The 24295-nt window shown below is 33.8% G+C and overlaps 2 protein-coding genes across 2 annotated transcripts; both read right to left on the reverse strand.

The window, feature by feature from the left end:
• Positions 1 to 7514: 7514 nt before the first annotated feature.
• LOC128228011 (receptor-type tyrosine-protein phosphatase alpha-like) lies at positions 7515 to 17106 on the reverse strand. Its single transcript, XM_052939024.1, has 19 exons — positions 17008 to 17106; positions 16523 to 16631; positions 16011 to 16138; positions 15027 to 15154; positions 14760 to 14847; positions 14468 to 14541; positions 14267 to 14303; positions 14039 to 14136; positions 13609 to 13731; positions 13099 to 13250; positions 12800 to 12935; positions 12439 to 12588; positions 12227 to 12308; positions 12015 to 12085; positions 11243 to 11380; positions 10835 to 10960; positions 9477 to 9637; positions 9017 to 9155; positions 7515 to 8728 (listed from the first exon to the last, which is right to left on the reverse strand). The coding sequence occupies exons 2-19, from the start codon at positions 16582 to 16584 to the stop codon at positions 8657 to 8659; spliced, it is 1965 nt and encodes a 654-aa protein (XP_052794984.1). The 5' UTR covers positions 16585 to 16631; positions 17008 to 17106; the 3' UTR covers positions 7515 to 8656.
• Positions 17107 to 17498: 392 nt separating this feature from the next.
• On the reverse strand, positions 17499 to 24051 carry LOC128225814 (multiple epidermal growth factor-like domains protein 10). Its single transcript, XM_052935710.1, has 5 exons — positions 23814 to 24051; positions 23425 to 23562; positions 21722 to 21862; positions 18592 to 18723; positions 17499 to 17548 (listed from the first exon to the last, which is right to left on the reverse strand). The coding sequence occupies exons 1-5, from the start codon at positions 24049 to 24051 to the stop codon at positions 17499 to 17501; spliced, it is 699 nt and encodes a 232-aa protein (XP_052791670.1).
• Between the last annotated feature and the right edge of the window lie 244 nt (positions 24052 to 24295).

Consider the following 24295-nt stretch of genomic DNA (forward strand, 5'->3'; position numbering starts at 1 on the left):
GTCAAATAGTTAACGTAGGATGTCTTCTTTTAACACCACAAGAATATTAGTGTCAATGCTTGTTGATACATTCAGTTTGTGTTAACCGACGACTAGGTGAATACAAAGAAACTATTATGTATTCATTTTGATTTTATTCATTTATATTCATTGGTGTAAACACTTATAATCGAAGACAAATTATCAAAATTATATAAAGTCAAATTCATAGTTGCACATTGACAGGTCATGGCACAACACTTTTCTAGTGGGAAATTGAAAATGAGATCAAATCACAGGATGAAAATAACAATATACATACAATGAACTAATGTCAACATGCTTAAACACACTTTGAGTAATATTATTGAATATTTTCGACATTATCAAAAAAGGCTTGAACTTAAGTTAAAACAATCACGCACAATATCGGTCAAAGAGCGGTCGCAAAGCAGTTTGATTCGGCGTATTGTATATGAATGAAAATGAACATGAATCTTTAATTTAAATGAAACAAAGAATTCAAAAAGCATTAACTTTTACATGAAAATGTTGCTATTAAAACGTATTTTGATATTGATAGGCATTGGTCTGATGGATATTTGTAACTGGTTCGATATTGTTTGTTATGAAAACAGTAATAAAAAGGAAGCAAAGTAAATACAAACAATCTTCTCAATATTTAGTTAATATAGAAACAGTTAAGACATGTTTAGTCATAGCGTGTACATAGCCTAGATAGTTTAAGCAACGACAAGTACCTAACTTATAAGGAACAACATCATGTGTTCTTGCCATATTCTTACAATGTTGTTATCTTTGAAAGTAACACAATATGTTTACCTTAATAGCATCGGTTACCAAATAAACGTAAGTGCGTTTGAAATATTAGACATATAGTTTTACTCACTTCGCTCAAACATCGAACCTATATAATGCATGAGTTATGACATGAGCGTTATTGCGATGGTTTTACCATGGTGCACTTCGCTTTGAGTTAAACCCTGGCGTTAGACGTAGGATTTATTACATATGCAAACGTATTTCTTATCATCATTGTGAAGAAAAAAGTGGTCTATAAGCGCTGGCTGAAGTCTAAAATTCTTATCACAATCGTTACATTTCAACGTGAATGAATAGTGATCTGATCCTAAAATAAAAATAACAAAAATTTAGATCTGATTATGAAATTCATTTGTTTAAAGAAATAATTTCATAATGAAGAAAAAGTAATGTAAATAACACTAATAGGTTAATAATCGTCCGGGAAACGTACTCGTAAATATTTTGTACGGACAATGTACTTGCTTTTAATTTTGTCCAGAACTTTTGTTAAACATGAAAACTAATAAACAGCTAATATCACTTCTTTCTGATATTAACTAATCAGACTGATACTGACAATGTACGCACATAAATAAAATCTGTATCGAGTTTCAGGCTTAAACTAAGCAAACCTTCGAAAAACAAAACACACGCGAGTAAACTGTGAAACAATGCGGGTACTCTTCGCCTATTGTAAAGATCCTACCTAAATATTTACCATCCGTAAACGCCGAATTTATTTATTGATGCGGTCGAATTATTTGCCATCTTGTACGGCCGATGTACTAGCGATCACGTGATACTCCCATGTAAAAATTTACAGTCAACTTTGAGGTATACGTTAATGCTTTGGTACAACGGTACTATATTTATAATATATCAATATTATAAAACGATCATATCTTTCGGAAAGATCTATAATTGATAGATTTTGAAACAGAAATACGTTTATGACTTTATATCTTAACCGCTTAATGTCAATAACAGAAAAAACCCTTAAACAGTCTTTAATGTAAATTATAGGGACAGGCTGCATTTGAATCCTCACACTGACTTTGCACTGAGCGTAAGAAAAACAAAACAATGTATTATCCGTTAAGTCTTAATCTTGTTTCTGGCCTAGCAACTAAAGAACAAGGAAGCTTTAAACGTATGAGATGAGCTGAAGTACCCTTTACTTTGTCGAAAGTCGACCAAACACAATATTAAACACACGATAGAGAGGACTTAACCTGTCACTTGAATGTTTACGGCTCCCGCTGAGCATCATAAATATTTCAAGAAGTAATAAATTCTGAAGAACTCCCTTAGCGTCGATAAATAAACTGACTAAATAAAGTTTCTTTTGTGATTTATGTGATTTACTTGACAATGTTTTTTTTTTCATATTAAGCTCTATTTAATTCACAGAGGCGGGCACGAAACGAATGAATATAAATGGTTTTGAAATAATATGTTACTTGTTTTTCGTTAAGAATAACAAATGCGATCGTTTTTGGTGCCCAGTCGCATAAAAGGATTGAAATCCTTTAGTTAGTTCATGGTAGATCGATGTTAGGTCTGTCTTTTTGTTTACTTCTAAAGAGAAATTGCATAGTGTTAGACCTTATACAACTTTCATGAAAATGTGTCTACTCTTTCGTATGATAGCACATTTCTCGCCGAAAGTTGCATGATCGCCCACAAATGTCCAATAATATGGTACAATTTCAAACATAAAGCAACAAATTAATAGAAAATAAGAATAAAAACTGAATTGAGCTATTTTATTGTAATAACCGCATCTGGTAATGTGTAAGATATCAATACGATATGTTTTGTTGTTACGGAGATTTTCGTACTTTTTTTATGACCCGAAGGAGTACTGAGGATAGAAGAAGCAAATAAATTGCACAGGGGATAGCTATTAAGTAGACAGAGTATAGTAACGATGTTTTTAGAATAACGAGACTATGATAATAATTAAGGCTGTACGCAAGCTCGGGGGAAAATGTTCACCTCAGTGGGAAATTTTGTATAAGACATGCATGTATATTGTATATAAACAGTGTTACTATCAGTTTTGTCCCATTTTACATGCTATTCCCGGTACACATTTCTTAACTTTGAATCTATCCTCAGTACATAATACGGCTATTCCCCAGGTCACCTCTGTGAACATTTCTAAGGGCATATCTTTAACAGTTTAAAAGTTGTATTGCTAGTTCTTACAATAAAAATAGTTAAGCTTATGCTTGCAAAAGCCTTCGATTCAGATTTTTGTATTTTCTAAAAATAACAATACTTGTCGAAATTCTGTGAGTTTTGAGGTGATCATCTCAAATTTGAAGTCACATTTTTCAAGGTCTGCTAAATCGTAAGCATTATAAAGTACGCCATAGGCCAAATTTAGCTTTTAGCTATGTATTTAAACACTTGTTTCATTTGTGGATAAGGTATATAAACGTTAACACAGCAAGATCTTACCTCTAGAAAAGAAAAACACATGCATATTTGTTTGTTTACTTATCATTTTTGAGCCATATCCGGTGCCCGTTCCCCAACAGTGATACAATCAAAAGAATACAGGACGTCAGAAAAGCACCGTATAATACCTTCTTTTTATCTACTTGTCTGTTTTAGCTTAATACCATCGGTTATTTGTTCATCTTTCACTACTATATGCCGGCTGTAAAAAGTAGTATAAGTTTACAATAAAAAGCTTTCGCGGATTCAAACTAATAATACGTTATGATGAAGGCAGTGGAATGTTTTAACGCCATGTCCACATTAACATTGAGGAACACAAAACAAGATAGAAAGCATATATCTATAGCGGGATTTTACAGCCAACTTTGAGGTATACGTTAATGTTTTGGTACAACGGTACTGTATTGATATGAATATTTATACGTGTTCCTATACTCTTAAATTAGAATAAAAACGTAACAGTAAGTTTATAATTGAAATATTATGCTATTTATACAGGTTCATTCAATGCCATTCATGCAATTATCAAACATCCTAATTTCTATTGCTGTAAGGCTGTCGTTATCAGAATAACCTGATGTTATCGTATGAGTTAATGTTAAATGTTTGACTACTGGGATTGAACTAATAAGAAGTTAAGATTAAACTTTGGGTACTAAAACGGAAAGGAATAAATAGTTTGTACTATAAAGCAGCTGAACGGTTAATTGATGTAATCAATACTCGTTTCATGTCGACCATGGCTACATATAAACGTGTACCGTTGTTAAGGATGTGTTCGATCAATCAATTCAAACTTAATATTGCGGCAACTTTGAAGGTGACCTTTCTTAGACCGAATGACACCATTAGTAAAGCGGCAACTGTATACTACATTATTTTGTGTTCGAAAAAATAAGCGAAATCAATATCATAAAACGATCATTGTTTTCGGGAAAAACAATAATTGATAGATTTTGAAACAGAAATACGTTTTTGTCAGTATATCTTAATCGCTTAATGTCATTAATAGAAACACATTACATAGTGTTCAATGTAAGTAATAGGGACAGGCCGCAACTGTATCCTCACACGTACTTTGGACTGAGCGAAATAAACACAAAACTCATTAATCGTCTAGCCTTAATCTAGTTTCTGCCCTAGCCACTTAGAAACAAGGAAGCTTTAAACCTGTTTGATCAGCTGGAGTACCCGTCACATAATCGTAAGTCGAACAGACAAGATGTAAAACACATGCTTGAGAAGGCTTAACATGCAACTTGAATGATAACAGCTCATGTAGCAACATAAATATTTCAACTCTGAAAATCTCTCTTTGCTTTAATAGACAAACGGACTAAATCAAGTTTCTTCTGAAATCAATGTGATTGACTTGTTTTTCTGCAACATTTTAAAGATCTATTTAAATCACTGAGGCGGGCATGAAACGATTATAAATGGTTTCGAAAAATATGATAATTGTTTTTCTTTAAAGTTGCACACTAACAGATTGAACGTTTTGACATCGTTTTTATTATTGTCTTGGAACGAGCTATTTCTGGCAAAAACAGTTATAAAAGACTGCTGAAAAAATAGTTCAAAAACTATTGTTTTATGCATTTTCTTCAACCGTAAGTAACTGTTGAGGCCATAAATCACTTTTTATTTTAATTTTCGAACGGAAATATGAAAATCTACGATCTGATTTTTGTTAGCAATCTTATATGACTGGTTTGCAGATATTTACCCAAAAGATTGCTCGTTCCAAAAAAAAAATAAAAAAAAAAATGTAAAATTGGTATATTAATGCAAATTTAAGGGAAAAGAATGCGATCGTGTTAACTTTGTTGAAATCCATTATACATGATAGTTATTTCATGGCAGGTCGCTGTTGGGTTTTGTCCTTTTGTTTACATCTGAAGAGAAAATGCTTAGTATTAGACAACATGTCACTTAATATTTCATGTCAAATAATACTAAAGTACACACCAGGATATCATTTTAAGATGTTTGAATAAATGAAAGAAGTAAACTGTATACAACTGATTCCGGACTTACTGGTTTAAGGCAGAGTATGTGAAACAAGTCGAGCTACTCTGCTCTAATTCTCATAATCAATGAAGAATGTAACCACTGTGGACAATCTAATCCAGTCCAAGCCTATTCGGTTAAGATTATGATTGTCGACACTATAGAAACAATATACCTTAGAAATCAATGACAGTTTTGTTGGAAAAGTCTATGTTAATTTTCTTTATCGCTCAAAAGAAAATGGTTGCCCTTGAAAATGGAAAATGTTCTAGGACACATACCTTAATTTGAGAGAGATAAGCTGTTAAAAAAGCGCGACTTTCCACTTCAATTCTGTATCTTAAACGTTTTTTCCACCGCCTTGCCTGTCATCTATTATTCTTAAAACCACACAAATGTTCATAACATCTCGTGAAAGGAATGTATCGCCGAAAATGGATGTCCAAATGGCATGATGTGAAACGCCGATCTTATTTGCTGTAAGGCAATCAACCTTTACAAACATGTCGCGTATATCAACCTCTGTGAGCCCACGCAAAATGGTGATCCTAACAGCATTGCAGGTCTCCGCAGGCTTTTTACACATACCGTATTATATGTTTCACTGGCCGACGGATTGGACATCAATAAAAACAATATAAATACCGTTAGTTCCTTCCAATGGTGCCAGGTTGCTTGCATCACAAATACTAGTGTACGGATGGGAAATATAAAGATAATTTGTTCTATGGACAACAAGTACCTTTTGACTGCACTGAACAAACAAACACACAATCTCAAAGACGTAGGCGACGTATTTTTTCATTTGTTATGGTTTAAATGCGCTTCAAAACTATCTGGAAAACAGTGCAAGTTCCATCCCTTACCAACACAACTGCTGTCACTATGAAGGCGTCAACTTTGATATGCAATTCAATGTATTTGGCCCCACCATCGGGCACCCCATACGCTTCCTAGCTTGCGTGTCAATTAAGTTACACAAAAGTTCAATTGTACGTGGCAGCCATAAGATTCAAATGCAAAATAATGCCCTTATCAGACCTTATGAAAATGCATTGTTACCAATGTTTTAGAACGATTCCACCTCACCAAGCCGTGTTTGTCACCATATAAATTATAACTCAATAACAAGACATCCGGATTAGGTTGTCAGCAGTATAACTGTTCGAGGCGGCATTATTTTCAGTCGAATATTCATCGCCTTAATGCGAGTCCTTGGGATAGAAGTATACCTGCCTCCAAAGGAAACGACCCAATGATACAAACAAGACCATGGTTATACGATACTTATATGCTGCATGAGGTGAAAACGCCCTACTTCGTAATCTCTTCTGCTCTTAATCTAACCAACTCTTGACTTTACTGAAGGTATCGTGGTCACGGGGCAAAATCCCTTGTATCTACCCGGACACATTTCTCCAAACGCACCGGTATTAACGGCCCTGTATTTTATCAAATCATATAGATAGGTAACCTATAACCAGGCACCACTATTTGGCATTATCAAATACACAATGTCTACAAGCTACACTCTCGTTTCCTATGGATAGCAAAAACTGCTGGACAAAATTAAATAAAGGCATTTGATGCATACAAACACTATATCCAGCATCGATTCAACCATCCAACGATTATTCCAAAATTTACATTATATATTTCGTATTGCGTTTGACCTGTGGGAATATTTTGCGTGCTTGTAATTATTATTTATTATTTATTGGAAAGTGAGGTCAGTATTAAAGGGGCCATACACCGTATGATGAAATAAACTTGGTGTTCATGTGTGCAATGCATTGAAACAAACTAACTGGACTTTAATTTTTTGCAGTTTTTCTTGCATGTTTCCATTTAAAAAATGACTAGGTTTGTATACCTAGTATAATTAATTCTTACGCTTAATTGACTAGTCGATGTTATCACATGATATTACCAAGTTAGGTATATAGCTTTAATATTCCCAAGGTTTAGGGTAAGTGGATACAACACTGGACTGCAATTTTTCTTTATCTCACTGTAATGTCTCGACGAGTTAGTATTTTGAATAAGTTTAGAATAAGAATTCATCATGATAATTTTCGTATCTGCACATGGGTTGTAGGTTAATTTGTGTAATTTTGTTGTAGCCTCTGTTTGACCGCTTTTGGAATCGTAATCGGATATGATGCATAAGATATATAACGAATTATTGATTTTGTTTGTTATAGAAAATTTTATTTGCGAAAAAAACACACTCTTGGTTACAGAAATAAACTTGTTAAAAAAATACATTTCTTAATAAAGGGAATCTATCACATATTTCATGTTGTTCACAATTGTTTTAAAATTGAGTTAAAATTGTGTTATTGTAGGAATATGTATAATCACAAAACAGTTACTCATATGGACTTATGTTTGAATACTAAAATCATCATATTTGTAATGGCGTTGCTCCCCAATCTAAACAATATATATATTTCCTATATAAATCACTCTCACTTACCATTATCTTATCGTTGCTTCCAGCAGTAAATTAACATTACACATGAAATTAAGAATTTCGATGCCTGTCCCTATAGCACGTAACATTGGTAATCCTTCAAATAATATTTGATTTTATATAAACGTATTAAAACATATGCATATAATAGTATGTATTATAACAAACAAAAACGCAATCAATATAAGATTTATATGTTCATGAAAGGATAAAAATTCAAATTCATACCAAACTTTTTAAACATACTTTAGATGTTAACTTTTACATATCTTTTTTTTACTTGAACGTGTTTTCTTTTTGAAACGTTTCATTCTAACAGTTATACAAACAAATATCAACAACAAATTTAAGCACTTGATTATAATTTTTACACTATCCATAACCTTAAATGGCACATTCCTTTAGTATCATTCGAACATAAATGAATCCCAACACCAACACAATGCAATATAGGGAATAAATTCGTAAGCATCACAGGTTGATATAACAACAGAAAACAATATATTATTACATAGTAATTGTTACTGTGCATGGAACGAAATAAGTCTAAAATTGATCAATGATGATAATATGTCGTGAATCTCAATTATACAACGACTTTAAACGTTAAGCTTAAAAGAGTGCTTCCTCATTTCATGCAACAATTTTCGGAATTTTATCATGAAAATTATATTATTTTAGTTATGAGTTATAAAAGACATGTTTCGTTTTCGAATTGCACAGTTATTTAGTCCACACTGAACCTCTCTGCTTTAGCTATATATAATAATAAAATCCGTATAATAAAAGTAATAACAGCCAATGTATAGCAGGTTTCATTAAAACCATGCACAACTATTAAATGTAAACCGTTATTTGACAGTCTGTATAGATGGGTAAACACTTTTCTGCCATGACCTACAGATTTTGATAAACATCGATCTGTTTGACATGTTCTTGCATGACGTCGTAGATGTATCGGAGTTGTGCCTACAAAACAGGAAATTGATATAAATTCGTCCCTCATTAGTGACCTTTGTAGTTGCAAACCAAATGTTTTACTGCACAGTTAAAAAGGTTCACTAACAAATAAAGTATCAAATTGAGTTTGTAAGTTCGTTCTGTAATTATACATGATTGATATTTGATAAATACCGAAGTGACGTCACGAAAATTGTGTCTGTATAAGCAAGGACGGTCGAACAACTAGTTTATTCTATCACCATATAGCGTCCTTGGTATAAGTTTATTTGTGAACACTTCGTAAGTTAGACCTACCGGGTTCTGCACAATATCTTTGTTTCGTTGTTTCATCATCATCACGCTGTCCACGATATTGATCTGGCCCTTGTTGTCTTGAACCCGACGAACTTCATTCAGAAGTACAGCCACAATCCCACTGCGACGATATCCTGATCTGTAAAATTATAATAATGTATTTGTTTAATTGAATGCTTCTAGATAAGCATTAAACATGCACACATGACATCCATGATAAAGCATACCACCTATACCATTAAATGCCGATAGTTGTTCACAAAATTGAGGAATGTAAGCTGTTTGGCTTGCAAAAGTTTACCTTTTTGATATTAATCAATGCAATACAAGTATTGTTTGCAAACATTTCAAGTTTGTTCTCTAACTTCATATTTAGCTAAAATATGTATGTTCAACCAATTCAATGGAATTTATGCTAAAGAAATAGTTTCGAAGCATAAAAATAGTTCGCTGGTCTTACTCGCAATGTATGAGGATGGGTCTAGTCTCGCCGAGGTGAGGCTGCCATCTGTTGATTGCCTCCAAAATGTCTAGCATGGGCTGGACCGCCATGGGCGTGTCCTCGCCATCTCGCCAGGCCAAAAACTCAAACTGGCGGATTGTCGTTAGATAATCTTCATCCTTAAATGTATAAAAATGGCGTAGAGAATAACAGGTTCCGTTTTGCTATTGGTGTACCGTGTATTAATTAGGCTAGAAAATAATTAGTGTTTACACCAATTTCAATATGATACTTTCTCTTTCCTAATTTGGATTCTTTTTATTTCTTCAATATTTTTATTAAATACAAACGTATTTTCTAAGTCAAATAATAAATTGTTCGAATTACTTTTTGACTCTACTACTGTTAACTCTACATAAGGCATGTGTTTCTATGAAATGCCGAACCTGTCTTACGCTCTGAAATTTCAAGCCGATGTGTTCATTGAACGTCCTATCGTGTTTAAAAGTTATTATATTTGCTCATTTAAGTATTATATATTACTAACTGCTATGCCATCTTGTCGAAATGATATGTTGATATGTTTGTATTTACCTCTCAACTTACATTCCTTAAATAAACTGCCTTTTGGCAATTTTGGAGTGAGAATCACCGCATTTAAATATACGTTGGAATTGATTATCTTATGTTTTTATTGTGTCGGCAAGTCCCGTATGTAATAATCAACATTTTGGAAAGTGTTAATTTATGATATTCGAAAGGTATTGGTATCATATGAGCGCACTTGGGGTGGTTAAAGTACGCGTGTTTGTTTTGTGTAAAAGAACGTATAAACCTGTCTTTATGGTGTGTTATCTTGTCAATCGGACGTGTTGACTTGTCAAAATACTCACTTCTCTTCTCTATTCTACTTGTTATCCTATCAACAGGAAGATGTTTTGATAAAAGTAGTGAACTGCACTATCTTGTCCAGTTACAATGTTGTATTATCTAAATTTGCAACGATGTCTAACTTGTCAAAGCATATTGCGAACTTGTTCGAACTGATCGGTAAAATGTCAAAAAATAGTGTTTTCATCTTAATAAGAGTTGATATTAAACTGTCAAAGTTGTGTACTACTCTTATTATGTCAACCATGCGTTTAATCTTGTCTAAGTAATATGTGATCTTGTCAAATGAGCGTGTCAATATGTACAAACACATGTTTTTTGTCCACACGGTATTGTATCTTGTTGAATGAACGTACTGGTATGCCAAAGTGTAGTTTTATTACAATTACACGTTATATGAAGCAACCGACAATGCACCATTGCAAATTTTCATTACAAGAAGTAAAACATATAAAAACTCTTTGTAAGTCTGCCATATCATTCACCTCGTGGTTAACGTCCTTGAATGAAAAGCACTTCTCTTGGAAAGCTTTGTTCTGCTTCTCATGGATACAGTTAACTTTAAACTTGCCGATTTGTTTTCCGTCACTGCTTCCAAGGTACTGACATGTCTAAAATAATGTTTAAAAATCGTAACAATAGTGCTAACATTCTTAAATGATGGATGCTAGTGTGTTTATCTTTTGATCTTGAGATATGTGTTTCATGCTATTTGTTTATAAAAGAACACTACTGTCGTATTGCAAGGATGTATTGCAATTAGTCATACTAGTACACAATGTTATACTAACGGTATAGCAAATATATTAAACGTTAGATAATGGCTTGGGTCAAACGTCGCCTTCCAAAAGCCTGTTGTATTACAATAATGGTAACTAAATAAATTTCACAACCTTGTACGCGGCATGTGACTGCGACGTCAGCATGATGACGGTAGTGATATGTTGTTCCTCAATCAAGGACCAGAATTCTTCCAGCGTTTTTTCTGCCGGCGACATGCCCATCAGGAATGTGTTTTTATTCGCGTAGTTCTATAAAGAAAACCATACAAAGATATATTTCAAACTAGCCGTATATGTACAGTCGCACACCGTTGATTAAAATCAATTGGCTCGAATTCTTCGATGGCTCGAAATGGATGTTAAGAACCGTTTACTTTATACTAAAGTTATGCACTCCCGCTTGGCTCGAATTTTCCGAGGCTTGAGTTAATTTCACCGGTCCCTGGGTGTATGTGCCAACTGGGTTTGACTTGAATTCAGAGCATGATTTAAACAAAGAAGGTAGTTATCCAGGACGGTATTGTCCAATATAAAATGTTGTCAGTGAAACTAATAACAGTATATGTACCTCAGCATATTTGTTTCAAATTATGCCATTGACACTTATTCCAACTTAGTGGAGGACAATGATTTGAATAGAGACTACATCAGAAATACCAACACGTTGATCTATATTCATATTTACTAATAGTTAGCTGCGCATTGATACTGATTGATGTGCATTTTAACAACCAATGATTAATTCAGTTGAATTAAGTATTCTAAAAGTATAGCATATGTTGTGTTACAAAAGGGTCTTAGCATACTATTAAGTATACAAACAAAAACATAACTTGTTAATCACGTAAATGACATGCAATAATTTTCAGTAATTTGTACTCACCGGTAAGAAAATAGTTCCAAGACTTTGGACAATGTTAGATCCTCTGTTTTTCAGTTTAGGGCGATATGCATCTACTAAAGATAGAGAATACAACAAATAATTCTAGTATTATCAGATGTTATTATGTTGACATCGCATATAATGTAAGAAATAATAGGAAAGTAATTGTAAAGCAAAATTCAGTCCAGAATACACTAGCTTAACATAATTACTTTCAGATTGCAGGGATTCAAGGTTTCCATATTCATGACCACTTTCCTGTACCGTCTCTTCTGTGATTCCATTTCTAATCAGCTGTAAAGCGATAAATAAATTGTATGGTATCAACAATACATAAATGCTTGAAAATGGGTGAATTTCTATTATTATTATTAAGATATATATCTTTCTTGGAATGGTAATACGTTACAGTTTTGTAGCTTACGTCGAACTGTTCTTCCACTCTCGTCCTCGTCGATCCTAGCTCCTTGCTGACTATATGCTTGTAGAAACTATCAAACTGCTTGGAGTAGACGTGATGTGTGCCGATCAACAAAGCCTCTGCTACAGCCTCGTGAAGGTACACGTACTGTTCCTAAACAATATGTATGCATGCTCGTTTATTTGGAAGGCTTGCTGTTTATGAAATGATTTTGGTATTCACTTTATTCAGTAGGTTAAGCACATACCACATATTAGCATCACTATCGAAGTATACTGTGCTTGTCATTTTTAGTGTTCTTATGAGTTGTTATTTCGCCATGGTAACAAAAGAAGAAAATAAACTTATAAAAGAAAAAAGAAACCTTTGTCTGAACCATGTTCACCCTCTGCCTGCGCAGTGTCTGTACCATTTGTAGAGGGCGAATGCTCTTCTCTGCATTTGCCTGGTGTATCAGGTTGTCAAGGGCGATAAATGTTCCCGTCCGACCAACTCCAGCACTTTAAGGCATAAAATGATAAGTTTTTGTTCAAGTGGTAGCAGCTTATTGTTTTAATTTATTTTTCATTCATGAATGGGAACATTGGGTTGAGATGAGATGGCAATACTTGGCACTATATTGGGATATAGCAACATCAACTATAGACAATTCAGTCGCCTTACCTGCAGTGCACTACAATTGGTGATCCATACGCTGAATTGTTAGTGTCAACAGCTTTCCAGAAGTTGACAAGACACCAAGCACTGTCTGGAACGTCCTTGTCAGGCCATGCTTTGAAATGGAATTGGCGTATTCGTCGTGGTTTACTGTCAGGCTAAAAATAGTAATTTGGACATAATTTGAAATATTAATTATCACCTTCGATTATTACTGGCGCTCCAAAATGCATTTGTGTTGATTCCTTAAACTGTTTACGAAATGCTTTTGTTTTGAGGTAAACACACACAAACATAATAGTCCTTAGTCATGTTTCAAACAGTGTTGAACCTAAACTAGGATTTACTGTTTAAAATTACCCTCATTTCTGTTGATGAAAGGAACATAGAATGATTCATATAAATATATTTTTTCATAGTTTTTTTAAGCTTACAACACAAAACAATAATTTATATCGTATCGCAGTTAATATTGTATATCATGGGTAACTACACAAATCCAACAGTCATCTGTACCTGCACGGCTTCCCATGTGCGTATATTGTAGTCGTTGAATTCTTTCGTATTGATGTATGATATGTCAATGCCACCGTATGAACAACTTTCACCTTTCTCTGGCCAGTATTGTATGCACTTTATCTGTAGTGTTTATGGTTAAAAAGATTAATCGATGTTAATAAAATGTATGTATTAGCAATTAGTATGAATTCTGCGAACTCGTATAAAGAGTATGAGTTCTGTTTGAATTCCATAATGATAATACAAGTTCGAAGACGAAATATATTATAAAAAGATGAAACAATTGGTACATATTCAATATCCTCGTAAATTTTATTTTAAATATACGTCCATAATAAAGAGTTATACAGATTCATACATTGGATAGCTTTAAACACAATATAAGTGTAAGATAAACGCATCTTATATGTAAGCTTAATACAAATACCGAAGCCATTTCTATGAGATTTGTCAACATCACAATTTTGTCAGACTTTTGTTGCCAAACCATCTGCCAAAATTCATCAATCATGTTCTTCATAGGACCTGAAGCAAGGATAAAGATGTATTGAATGGTTGACCTCATAGGTCATACAGAGTTACAGAAACTTTGAATAAGAGAAACCAAAGACAAAACCCTCCGCCATATAATTTCAAGAAAAAATAAATTACTAACCTTGTGATGCGATGAATTTATTTACTTTCTCATAACCCTACAAACAAACAGGGAACTGCGAGTATCATATTGACATTTATAAAAATTCATACTTATGAAGTATTCGAAAACAAATTCATCAAAAGTGCTTTCTAAAAGGTTTAAAGATATCGACTTAAGTGAAAATTGATGATCGGAATAAATTCAGTTAGAAATACTTACATTGATGAAACAAGCATTGATATAATCTGGATCGTCTGGTTTTGCCTTTTGAAGTGGTACACGTGAATGGTCGTCTGAAAGAAGTTGTTTCAGGCGTTTATATAATAACAAAAACATTTTAACGGAATACAGTAAAATAATCAACTCGGTGGTGTAAAATGTAGAGAGAACGGCAATCGCAAATATTAGGAAATAGCCGATACTTGATAGCCCAAAAGCATTGGTTAAATACAGTCAAGTAAATTTATAATAATAATAATGATAATATAAGACAAACGTGGGCGGGGCTTACATGCATACATTTCCTTGTAACGGTTTTTGCCCTTGTACCTTTCCTGAGATGCGACTTCATGTTTATGGACAAGGCCAGTTGGTAGTGTCTGAAACATACGGTGAAATAACAAATTTTAAAATAATTAAAAAGACCAGTTGCTACACGTTTAACATTTGTGCAATCAAACATAATAAAAGTAGAACTTAACGTCTTTTTAGTTTTTGTGTGATAATGATTTTTTAAACGCAAATTAATAATATTTAATGGACTCCGGTCATTACTTACCGCAAACTCGTCATAAAGATGTTTTCTATTATTCTTCATTTTTTCTCTGACGTAACTCCATAATTCAGAAATCTTAATTCCAGGAGCACTGTCGTTAAAACTGTAGTAATCGCCCTCGTTTGCGGCTTCTGAATTGTACAGACATAATGCTAATTAGTTTATGAAAATGTAATACATAGCTACATAAAAAAGCAGTTAACTTCCACGCAAAACTTGGCAAACATATTCACCATGATCCGACCGTGAGCCGGTGGAAGACGCATACCTGTGAGGTCGCTGGTCGAAATGCATTGTAATTTGGCTTGTCCAGGCTGTAACTGGGCTATGCATTTTGGGGATGTTAAAAAATGGCACAAATGTTCACCATTAAATACGGCGTGTCGCGTGCAAATCATTGTCAGTACGTCAAAAGCTAAAGTAAAGGGACATTGGTCAATATTCCTTGTATTTGGTTGTCCGGTATGTACCATTATCATGCATCGGGTCGTTTAAGAATCGGTTGATAGCAATTTACACTGTGTAAAGCTGTTTTGTGAAACATAAGACTGATGTCAATACGTCAAAGGTCAAGGTCATATTAAAGGGGGTTTTAGTAAAAAAAATATTCTCAATTCCTGTCTTAAACTTTGTCATGAATTTGGAGATTTAAAATCGCTTGGCACAACAGTCAACCATTTGTAGCTTGTTGTTGGCCTTGACAAAGCTAATGTTACAAAATAAGTACCTTATTCATCGAAACACTTTGATATTAAATTCAGCAACCTTTCGTATAACTATTTAATGACTTCTGTTCAGCGATGGATTGACGAATTTTAACATATAATGCGCATCATGAGTTTCCCTTCTCTATCTTTATAGGTCAATAAGCCTTATTTCATCTTCAAATTGAAAAACTGCTTATCGTGGCTTTGCATTTTGGTGTGATATTACGTATACACATTAAAATAGAAGCCCAAACATTCCAATATCATAAGTCATACTAACCGTTGTTAGAATACGTAGGGTTGTTGGAAGCATTATTCCTCATTTCAAGTGCATCAGGTTTCCGCCGATTTGATCTTGCCGGTAGTTTATTCGAGAAGTCTTTGCCAGGCTTATCCTTGTTTAGCTTTCTGAAAAAAGGAAGTGTTATACAATTTTGATTTCATAGTATGATAAGTTTATTAAAAAAAACACTCAAATATTTTGTAGTATTAAAACATTGTCAAAGATTTCTCAATTAAGATTAAAATTCTTTCGAAATACCGTTGTATGAATTATCATATCTTTTACTTGTTCTACGTATATACGATACACCATGTGGCAGATTCAGAATATAACAGAATGATTCTGATCCGAGTATATTCAAGAGTGCCTGTCATGAAGGTCTTTCCTATGCAGAATTGCAAAATGCAACATGAAACGTGTTTTTGTATGGTGTACATACTTGCCGCTTTTCGTCCTAACATGGATTTCACGTTTTACTATACTTATACATACATATTCGTGTGAAATACCTTCTTCTAATAATGAAGAAAATCCCACCAGCAACTGCTCCAGCAGCAACCAAGAATGCCATGATACCTCCCACAATACCACCGACTTGTGATTTTGATTGTTTAAGTTCTAAAATAAGAGACATATAATACGTGTAATATAGTTTACTTATAAAAAACACAAACATCGGCATTAATAAGACTATAATTATTATTAAAAGAGAAATTATAAGACAATAAACACACCCACAAATAAAAAAACATATTATGTTGTTTACATCTCATGGCATCTATAGATACAGGCGTTGCTTAAAAACGATATCGTCGAATGTATGACTTTTATGATAATGATGTTTTCATCTTGAAATAATCGTTTGTGCGATTTTTCGTACTAGTATGTGATTTTTTATATATCAAATGTCAGTTAAGACAATGAAGATCTATTTCTAGCCTTACAAAACTTGAAAACTAAAATGATATTATTAAAACTGATTTAAATTAAATACCTTCACTGCAGGAATCCCCTTGGTATCCCGTGTAACATTGCTTTGAGAATAAAGAACAGGACCCATTGATGTGATGACATTCGTCACAATGGCACGCTTCCGAACAGTTCCTCCCGAATCTTTGAACTTCGCATTCTTATAGAAAAGGCAAGATAACAAAATGAGTTTACGCTTTTCCACCAATGCGTATCATATAGATTTACTGTTTAAAACAATCAACTGCATAGATAATAGTGTTTCGAATAACAAGATACACCATGCATAGTTATGCAAAGTTAAAGTCAACACAAAAACCTTTGCAATCAGTATTGTTGAAGCAAAACATATCAACGCATACATGCTTTGTGTAAATTTAAGAACGATTGAGTCCAAGTATCGCATCGTTATACGTAGTTTTGTTTCGAAGATGTTCAGTCAAGTTAGTTTGAATACAATAATGAATTATAAGCAAGCGCAAAAGCTTAAAGCTAAAGCAACTAGAAGCATAGATGTTATCTGCTCAACACAAGGTAAGAGGTATAGATATCCTCAACCGCATTGCCTAGAATAATCCAATTAAGCAGTTGATTTACATAAAATATGCCTTATCAAAGAGTGTGTGTGTACAATAATGCATTGTGGGGAGCGAAAGGGATGGGCAAAATAAATACAACAGTTAAGTGAGGATCAAGCATAAGCAGGGTTATATTTTCTGTTCTGACAGCTCGACACTGACATCCATCCGAACAGTCCTAAATTTTATATAGTCCATTTACTATCCACATGACGTTTTATTTGTACATGTGTAGCTAAACGTTTGGTCAAATTGTCTTGTGCCACACTTTTAACTTTAATAGCTTTGGTTCCGTTGTTTTGTTTGCGTTTCGTTTGCAGTCTAAATGAACATAAATCTGCATTCATGTTAAACATTCAGATGCATAAATTAAAAGAACTAATTGACTTCATGTACTACACTTATACAGGACACGAATCGTCAGTATTAACCTTTATTGCAGTTCCTTCCTTTCCAGCCAGGATCATGTTTATTAACTAGACAATTTCCATCAATATAGCTGTATCAAAATGTGTTGAAAAAATGACAATATTTCCTGTAATTCTTCAAAAACATCTGTGAAGACCGACCAATTAACTTAATATCACAGTCTGTGAATACCGACCAATTAACTCATCTACCTTACATCTTTTGAGGTATAATCTATTGTTTAAAGTTCTTGAACACTACTCAAATATCATTGTACCAATGTAGGTCGAGCTCTGATATAAAGGTTAGAAACTGTCGTGAATCAAGCAAAAATTCTTAAAGTTGACAAGAAAAGGATAGGAGGGATACAACTTATATAAACACATGTCAGTAAGAGATAGCAAAAGCAACAATAAACGCACGCAGAAGAAACTGAATGTTTTAAACAAAATTAATGTTAGCGACTTAAGTCTTATGAATAAGGATAATAATATCATAGCAAATCAAAACCAAAACTGAATTAAGTATGGACGTAATATTGTATATTAGCTTAGACCATTAAGAGTATGCCTTGAATAAAATATTTATGTGAGTACAACTGAGCTTTTGCAGACCTTTATTACATCGTTCGGTTTTCCAGCCATTTTCACAAACACCACGTGCAGGACATAGACCATTTTCTTTTTCGCAGTCGGTATCATTAAAGCAATGACAAGAAGAACTACAGTTCTGTCCGAACAGTTGGTGACCACATGCTTAAATGCAAGTAAGAGGGTATTTATTTACTGTGCAGTAGTATGTATAGGATTGATACAATTGCATTGTTACTAATATTCGAACAAAGCTACGAAAAAATAATTTGAAAAAAATATTGTACACTCTCAATACAGAGGTGTCAATTCAAATGATTTGGACATTCAAAAGTAAAATAGATCAAAACAAAACAAAGGGTACAGACACATACTACAATTGTCCCCTATCCACCCTGCGGCATAAAAGACATATGGACAGTGTCCAGTGACTTTTTTACAGGTTGAATAGGTGTTGCAGTAACAGAAACCGTTGCAGTTTTGTCCGAATGTCTCTTTGTCACATGCTAGTTTAATTTTGTAAATGTTATGACGCATGTTAAATGGGCATTTTATATTGGCAGCAATCGAAAAATAAAGCATTCACTTAGTTATGCATTAACTTTTATATGAGTAGTGATATTATATAACGTAACTATTCGAGGGGTCGGCTTATATACAAAACAAAGCATTTGGCTTCCCATACAAATATTTTTTTATTAATTATTAATCTATTTACGTTCTATTTTCAAAGTTTTCTTAACAACTATGCGTTCCAAATGCAATACGCAAACACATGCTTATTATAGCATCATCAGGAAAAGTTCATTATCAACGTAAATCATTATTGTCAGATACAGATTTTGAATATGGAATAAATCAACTGCAGTTGATATAAATCGTTGGCGTTACCTTGAACGTATCGCCGACACTTACTTTCATTGCAGCTTCTCCCTTTCCAACCAGGATCGCATTTATTAACTTGGCATGTTCCATCGATGTGGTTGCATCGCGATGCGTTGAAACAGTGACATTGTTTACTGCAATTCTTTCCGAAATATGGAAATTCACATTCTGTGAAGACCGACAAACTATTGTTACTTATTTACCTTACCTCTCTTATAAGGTATACTTCATGTGGGATAGTTCTCGATACCTACTCAAATATCAGTGTATCAATGTAAGTCTAGCTCTACTTTAAGGTTAAGAAATGGTCTTGAATCTAGCAAAATTGAGGAGGAAAGTATAGGACGAAGATCACGCATTGAAATGTATACATGGTATTATGAAATGAAATGGATACAAATAGCAAAAGTAAACGCAAGAAGAAGAAACTTTTAGCGCCGATAATACATTGCAAAACTAAGCCCAGTTGTCGAAAATTTAAAATAAAAATCATGTTTAAAGGCACGAGGCAATGGCCCTAACGACAATAAACAATGATCTTTACATTGTCAGTGGACAAGTAACACTTCTATATGCAGGACCTAACAATTGTGCATAGCTTAGACCATTAAGAGTATGGAGCAAAACATGAACAAAATGTATGATTGCCTTGATTGAAATATTTATATTAGAATGACAGAGCTTTTGCAGACCTTTATCACATCGTTCGGTTTTCCAGCCATTCTCACAAACACCACGTGCATGGCATATACCATTTTCTTTGTCGCAGTCGGTATCATTAAAGCAATGACAAGAAGAACTACAGTTCTGTCCAAACAGTTGGTGACCACATGCTTAAAAGAGTCAGATGGTATGGTTTTTTTGTTTACTAGTGTAGATACTACTAATGATATAACTACATTGTAAATATTACTCGGGTAGGATTATATTTGAACAAAGCAACGTCAAAATTTGAAAAAAGGTACACACGGCAGACAGAAGGGTCATTTTAAGTAATGTTGTACATTCACAATCATAAAACATGTCAAAACATATCAAAATATAACAAAGGGTACGGACACAAGCTGCAATTGTCTCCTATCCACCCGGAGGCACATAAGCTGTACGGACAGTGTCCAGTGACTTTTTCACATGTTGAATTCCTGTTGCAGTGACAGGTACCGCTGCAGTTTTGTCCGAATGTACCGTTGTCACATGCTAAATTAAGTGTAAAAAATGTAAACATACATGATCATTGGAACTTTTTTATTCGCGCCAATAAAAGAAAAAAAAAGAAAATAATATATTAACTATAAGTGATATGATGTTATTATCGTCTGGTCGGCCCATATCCATCAAATCCAAGCATAATGCTTAGATATGATACAGTTGGTCCCCTATACAATTTCATATATGACTTTCATAAATATGTATTGGGTATAAAAATTGTTTGCTGGAGGATTATTGCTAACCTATATCGTATCCCCATCACTAACCTTCATTGCAGTTCCTGCCTTTCCAACCAGGAGCACATTTATTTACTTCGCATGTTCCATTTATGTGATTGCATGACGATGAGTTAAAACAGTGACATTCTCTGCTGCAATTCTTCCCAAAACTCGGAAATTCACATTCTGCGAAGACCGATCAATTGTTGAAACTACCTTACCTCTTTTATTGGGTATACTTTAAATTGGGAAGTTCCCATTTACTACTAAAATATCATACAACTAATGTACGTCTAGCTCTAGCAAAATATTTATAAATGGTATTGCATCTAGCAAAATGTGATGAGGCATGTACATAAGAGGAAGACAGCGCATTGCAATGAACCCATAGTAGTATCATATGTAATGGATACGAATAGCAGTAGTAAACACATGCATAAAAAACATTACGTGTTAATAATACTATTAAAACTACAGGGAGAAGCCCAGTAGTCATAATTCACTAAATACTATGTTTAAACGCACAAGGAAAGAGCCCAAACGACACTGAACAATGACCTCTACATTGTTAGTGGACAAGTTAAACTTTTGTATGCAATAACAACATGACTGGTGAACAATGAATATCATACCAATTTTGACGTTGCGATAAATTGAATTGCTGTAAATGTTTTGAAAATTACTTTAACAGTATTGAACAAAGTCAAACAATAATTTTCTTTTATCAAAACTGACTTTAATAATTTAACCTGACTGCAATACTACTCATGTTTGTTTATTTACATATTCGGTGAGATTGACAGCAGATACACGATGGAACTTTTATTAAGAACAACAAGGCGTTTGCATACCTATATCACATTGGTCGTTTTTCCAGCCGTTCTCACATACACCGAGGGCAGGGCATAAACCACTAGACTTGTCGCAGTCAGTATTGTTTCCACAATGGCAAGAAGAGCTACAGTTCTGTCCAAACCGTTGGTGGGCACAAGCTTAAATGAAAATCAGATGTTATTAATGTATTGTTAAGCACTATATAAATTGTTATGTAATTCATTGTCAATTTTGCATGAGCGAAATAACACAAATCAAATTAAATCAGATCTTATATTATGACAAGATAAAGTCAAACAAAATACAAAAACTGCTTACATGTACAGAAAAAATATTCGTTTTGTAAATTGGACAATTCAAAAGTATACGAGTATTTACAGGGTACTTACGCAAACTACAATTGTCTCCTTTCCACCCTGAGGCACATAAGTCGTCAGGACATTCTCCATTTACTAAGTCACAGGTGGAATTTCCGCTGCAGTGACAGGTACCGCTGCAGTTTTGTCCGAATGTACCGTTGGCACATGCTATTACAAGTTATAAAAATGTTAATACACCTGTTTATATAGTATCATATGAGCAGTGACATAAAGTAACTAGTAAAGGCGTCGGCCCATATCTATGTAGTTGGATAAGTTTTATTTGGTTTTTATCAAAACACAAGTGTGGCTAAAACATGTCTAAATAATAAACATTTGAGGAACCTACACATTGTTTATTAATCACATATCTTTTAAAAATGAAATGTGTGGTGATTTCTTCCAATTTTTGTAAAACATTTTGCATTTATTGTGTTTTATTTCCCTTTCCAACAAATAAAAAAGTATTAATATCGTCAGTTTATAATCGTTGTTCCAAATACCTTCCAAGATGTACACACAATTATTTTTTTAATGCAGCGATCGTTTGCAGTACCATTTTATATGTGTGTGTGTGTGTGCGCGTGCGTGCGTGCGTGCGTGCGTGTGTGTGTGTGTGTGTTGTTCGACAGCTAGTTGTTATTGTTCTAATTCCTCAACTCTTTTATTGATTTTAACATTTAAATGACTAACCTATATTGCAACTTCGTGTTTGCCATCCAGGTGCACAAAGTCCACTCGGGCAATATCCTGTATCTTTTTCACATTCTTGATCAGCAAAGCAGTTACACTGCTCTTTGCAGTTTTCACCATATGTTCTATTGCCACAGGCTGTTCATGAAACATTCGGAAGACATGTTTTACAAGCGTGCGCATTTCCGTGAAAATTAACGTTATCTAAACATTCCAAGGAAACAACAATGACATGCCCAGAAGCTACAAACAGGCTTTGGCTTTGTCAAATTAAAGGATCAATCAGATACTCACAGAATCAGAGATAAATGCATGTTACATTAGATGTCCTTCAATAAGTGCATGGAACGGAAAGCATGTCAAATGAGATCTTACTACTAGCTTTGGTGACCTTATATCTATCTAATTGATCACAATATAATCATAATATTTATTAAACGTAGCAATTCTTTTGACAGAGAGATCCTTCGGCCGAAATGCCACATTTGAGGTATAAAATACTGTCTCATTTAGAGCATAATTCTTTCTAGAAATGGTAAGCTGCAACACTGGCCATTACTACTAACACCGATACCGTTGTATATACTCATGCCATATGTTTAAATATGCAACGACATTTGAAGAAATGTTTTCAGAAAAGCATCGCATTATGCGTTAAGCTAACTCACATATGTTACAAGCTAGTTCCTTCCATCCTGCTGAACAACCGATAGTTGAACATTCACCAGTTACACTATCACATAATCGGCCATCTTTGCAATGGCAATGGTTTACACACCTGTCTCCAAATTTTCCAACATCACAATCTAAAATAAAAATATTTTTGTATGTCTATATGCAAACTATTTATATAAAAACCATAGCATTAAGATAATTCATCATACTCTTTACACGTGATATATTATATTAAAGAGTTTTGGCACCCAAGCTTAGCATGTAAGCAGGTGTGCCATTGTTTTAAAAAGGAACAAAGGCAACTACAAAGTAAAATATTTACTTCCAGTTATTGATTTCAAAGGAAAAAAACAACACTATTCATTTAATAACGCTCATGTACCTTTGGCGTAAAGTTTCACCTCACATATTGTCATAACTGTTGTTCCATTATTGGTAATGGTCAGATACCTAAAAGCCCTTGGCGATTGCAGATCCAATAAGACTCCATTGACATTATCAGACGACATAATATCTCCTAAATTTGTCCAGTCGCTGAAAATAGCTCCTCCAGTAATCGATATATTGTTGGCATAGACTGTGAGGTTGGAACTTTGTCCTACTCCTGGTATCAAATGCATAATTAATGTATGACCGGTAAGTTATGTTTGTAATCAAGGCAGTCGTATGAGCAGATTATAGTAGCATACACTGAGTTTTTTTATCTAATGTTCGCCTTGTAACATGTTGCTGAATATAAAATAACGCAAACAAGTTCACCTTAGTTTTAAGTTACATATGTAATAATTATGGCTGCGTAAAATATCGCTGACGTTTCATTATGGAATTTTTAGAATCATTAGGGTAAAAAATGTAAAATGTGAA

Source organism: Mya arenaria, chromosome 3, assembly GCF_026914265.1.
Source record: "Mya arenaria isolate MELC-2E11 chromosome 3, ASM2691426v1".
Classification (NCBI taxonomy): Eukaryota; Metazoa; Mollusca; class Bivalvia; order Myida; family Myidae; genus Mya; species Mya arenaria.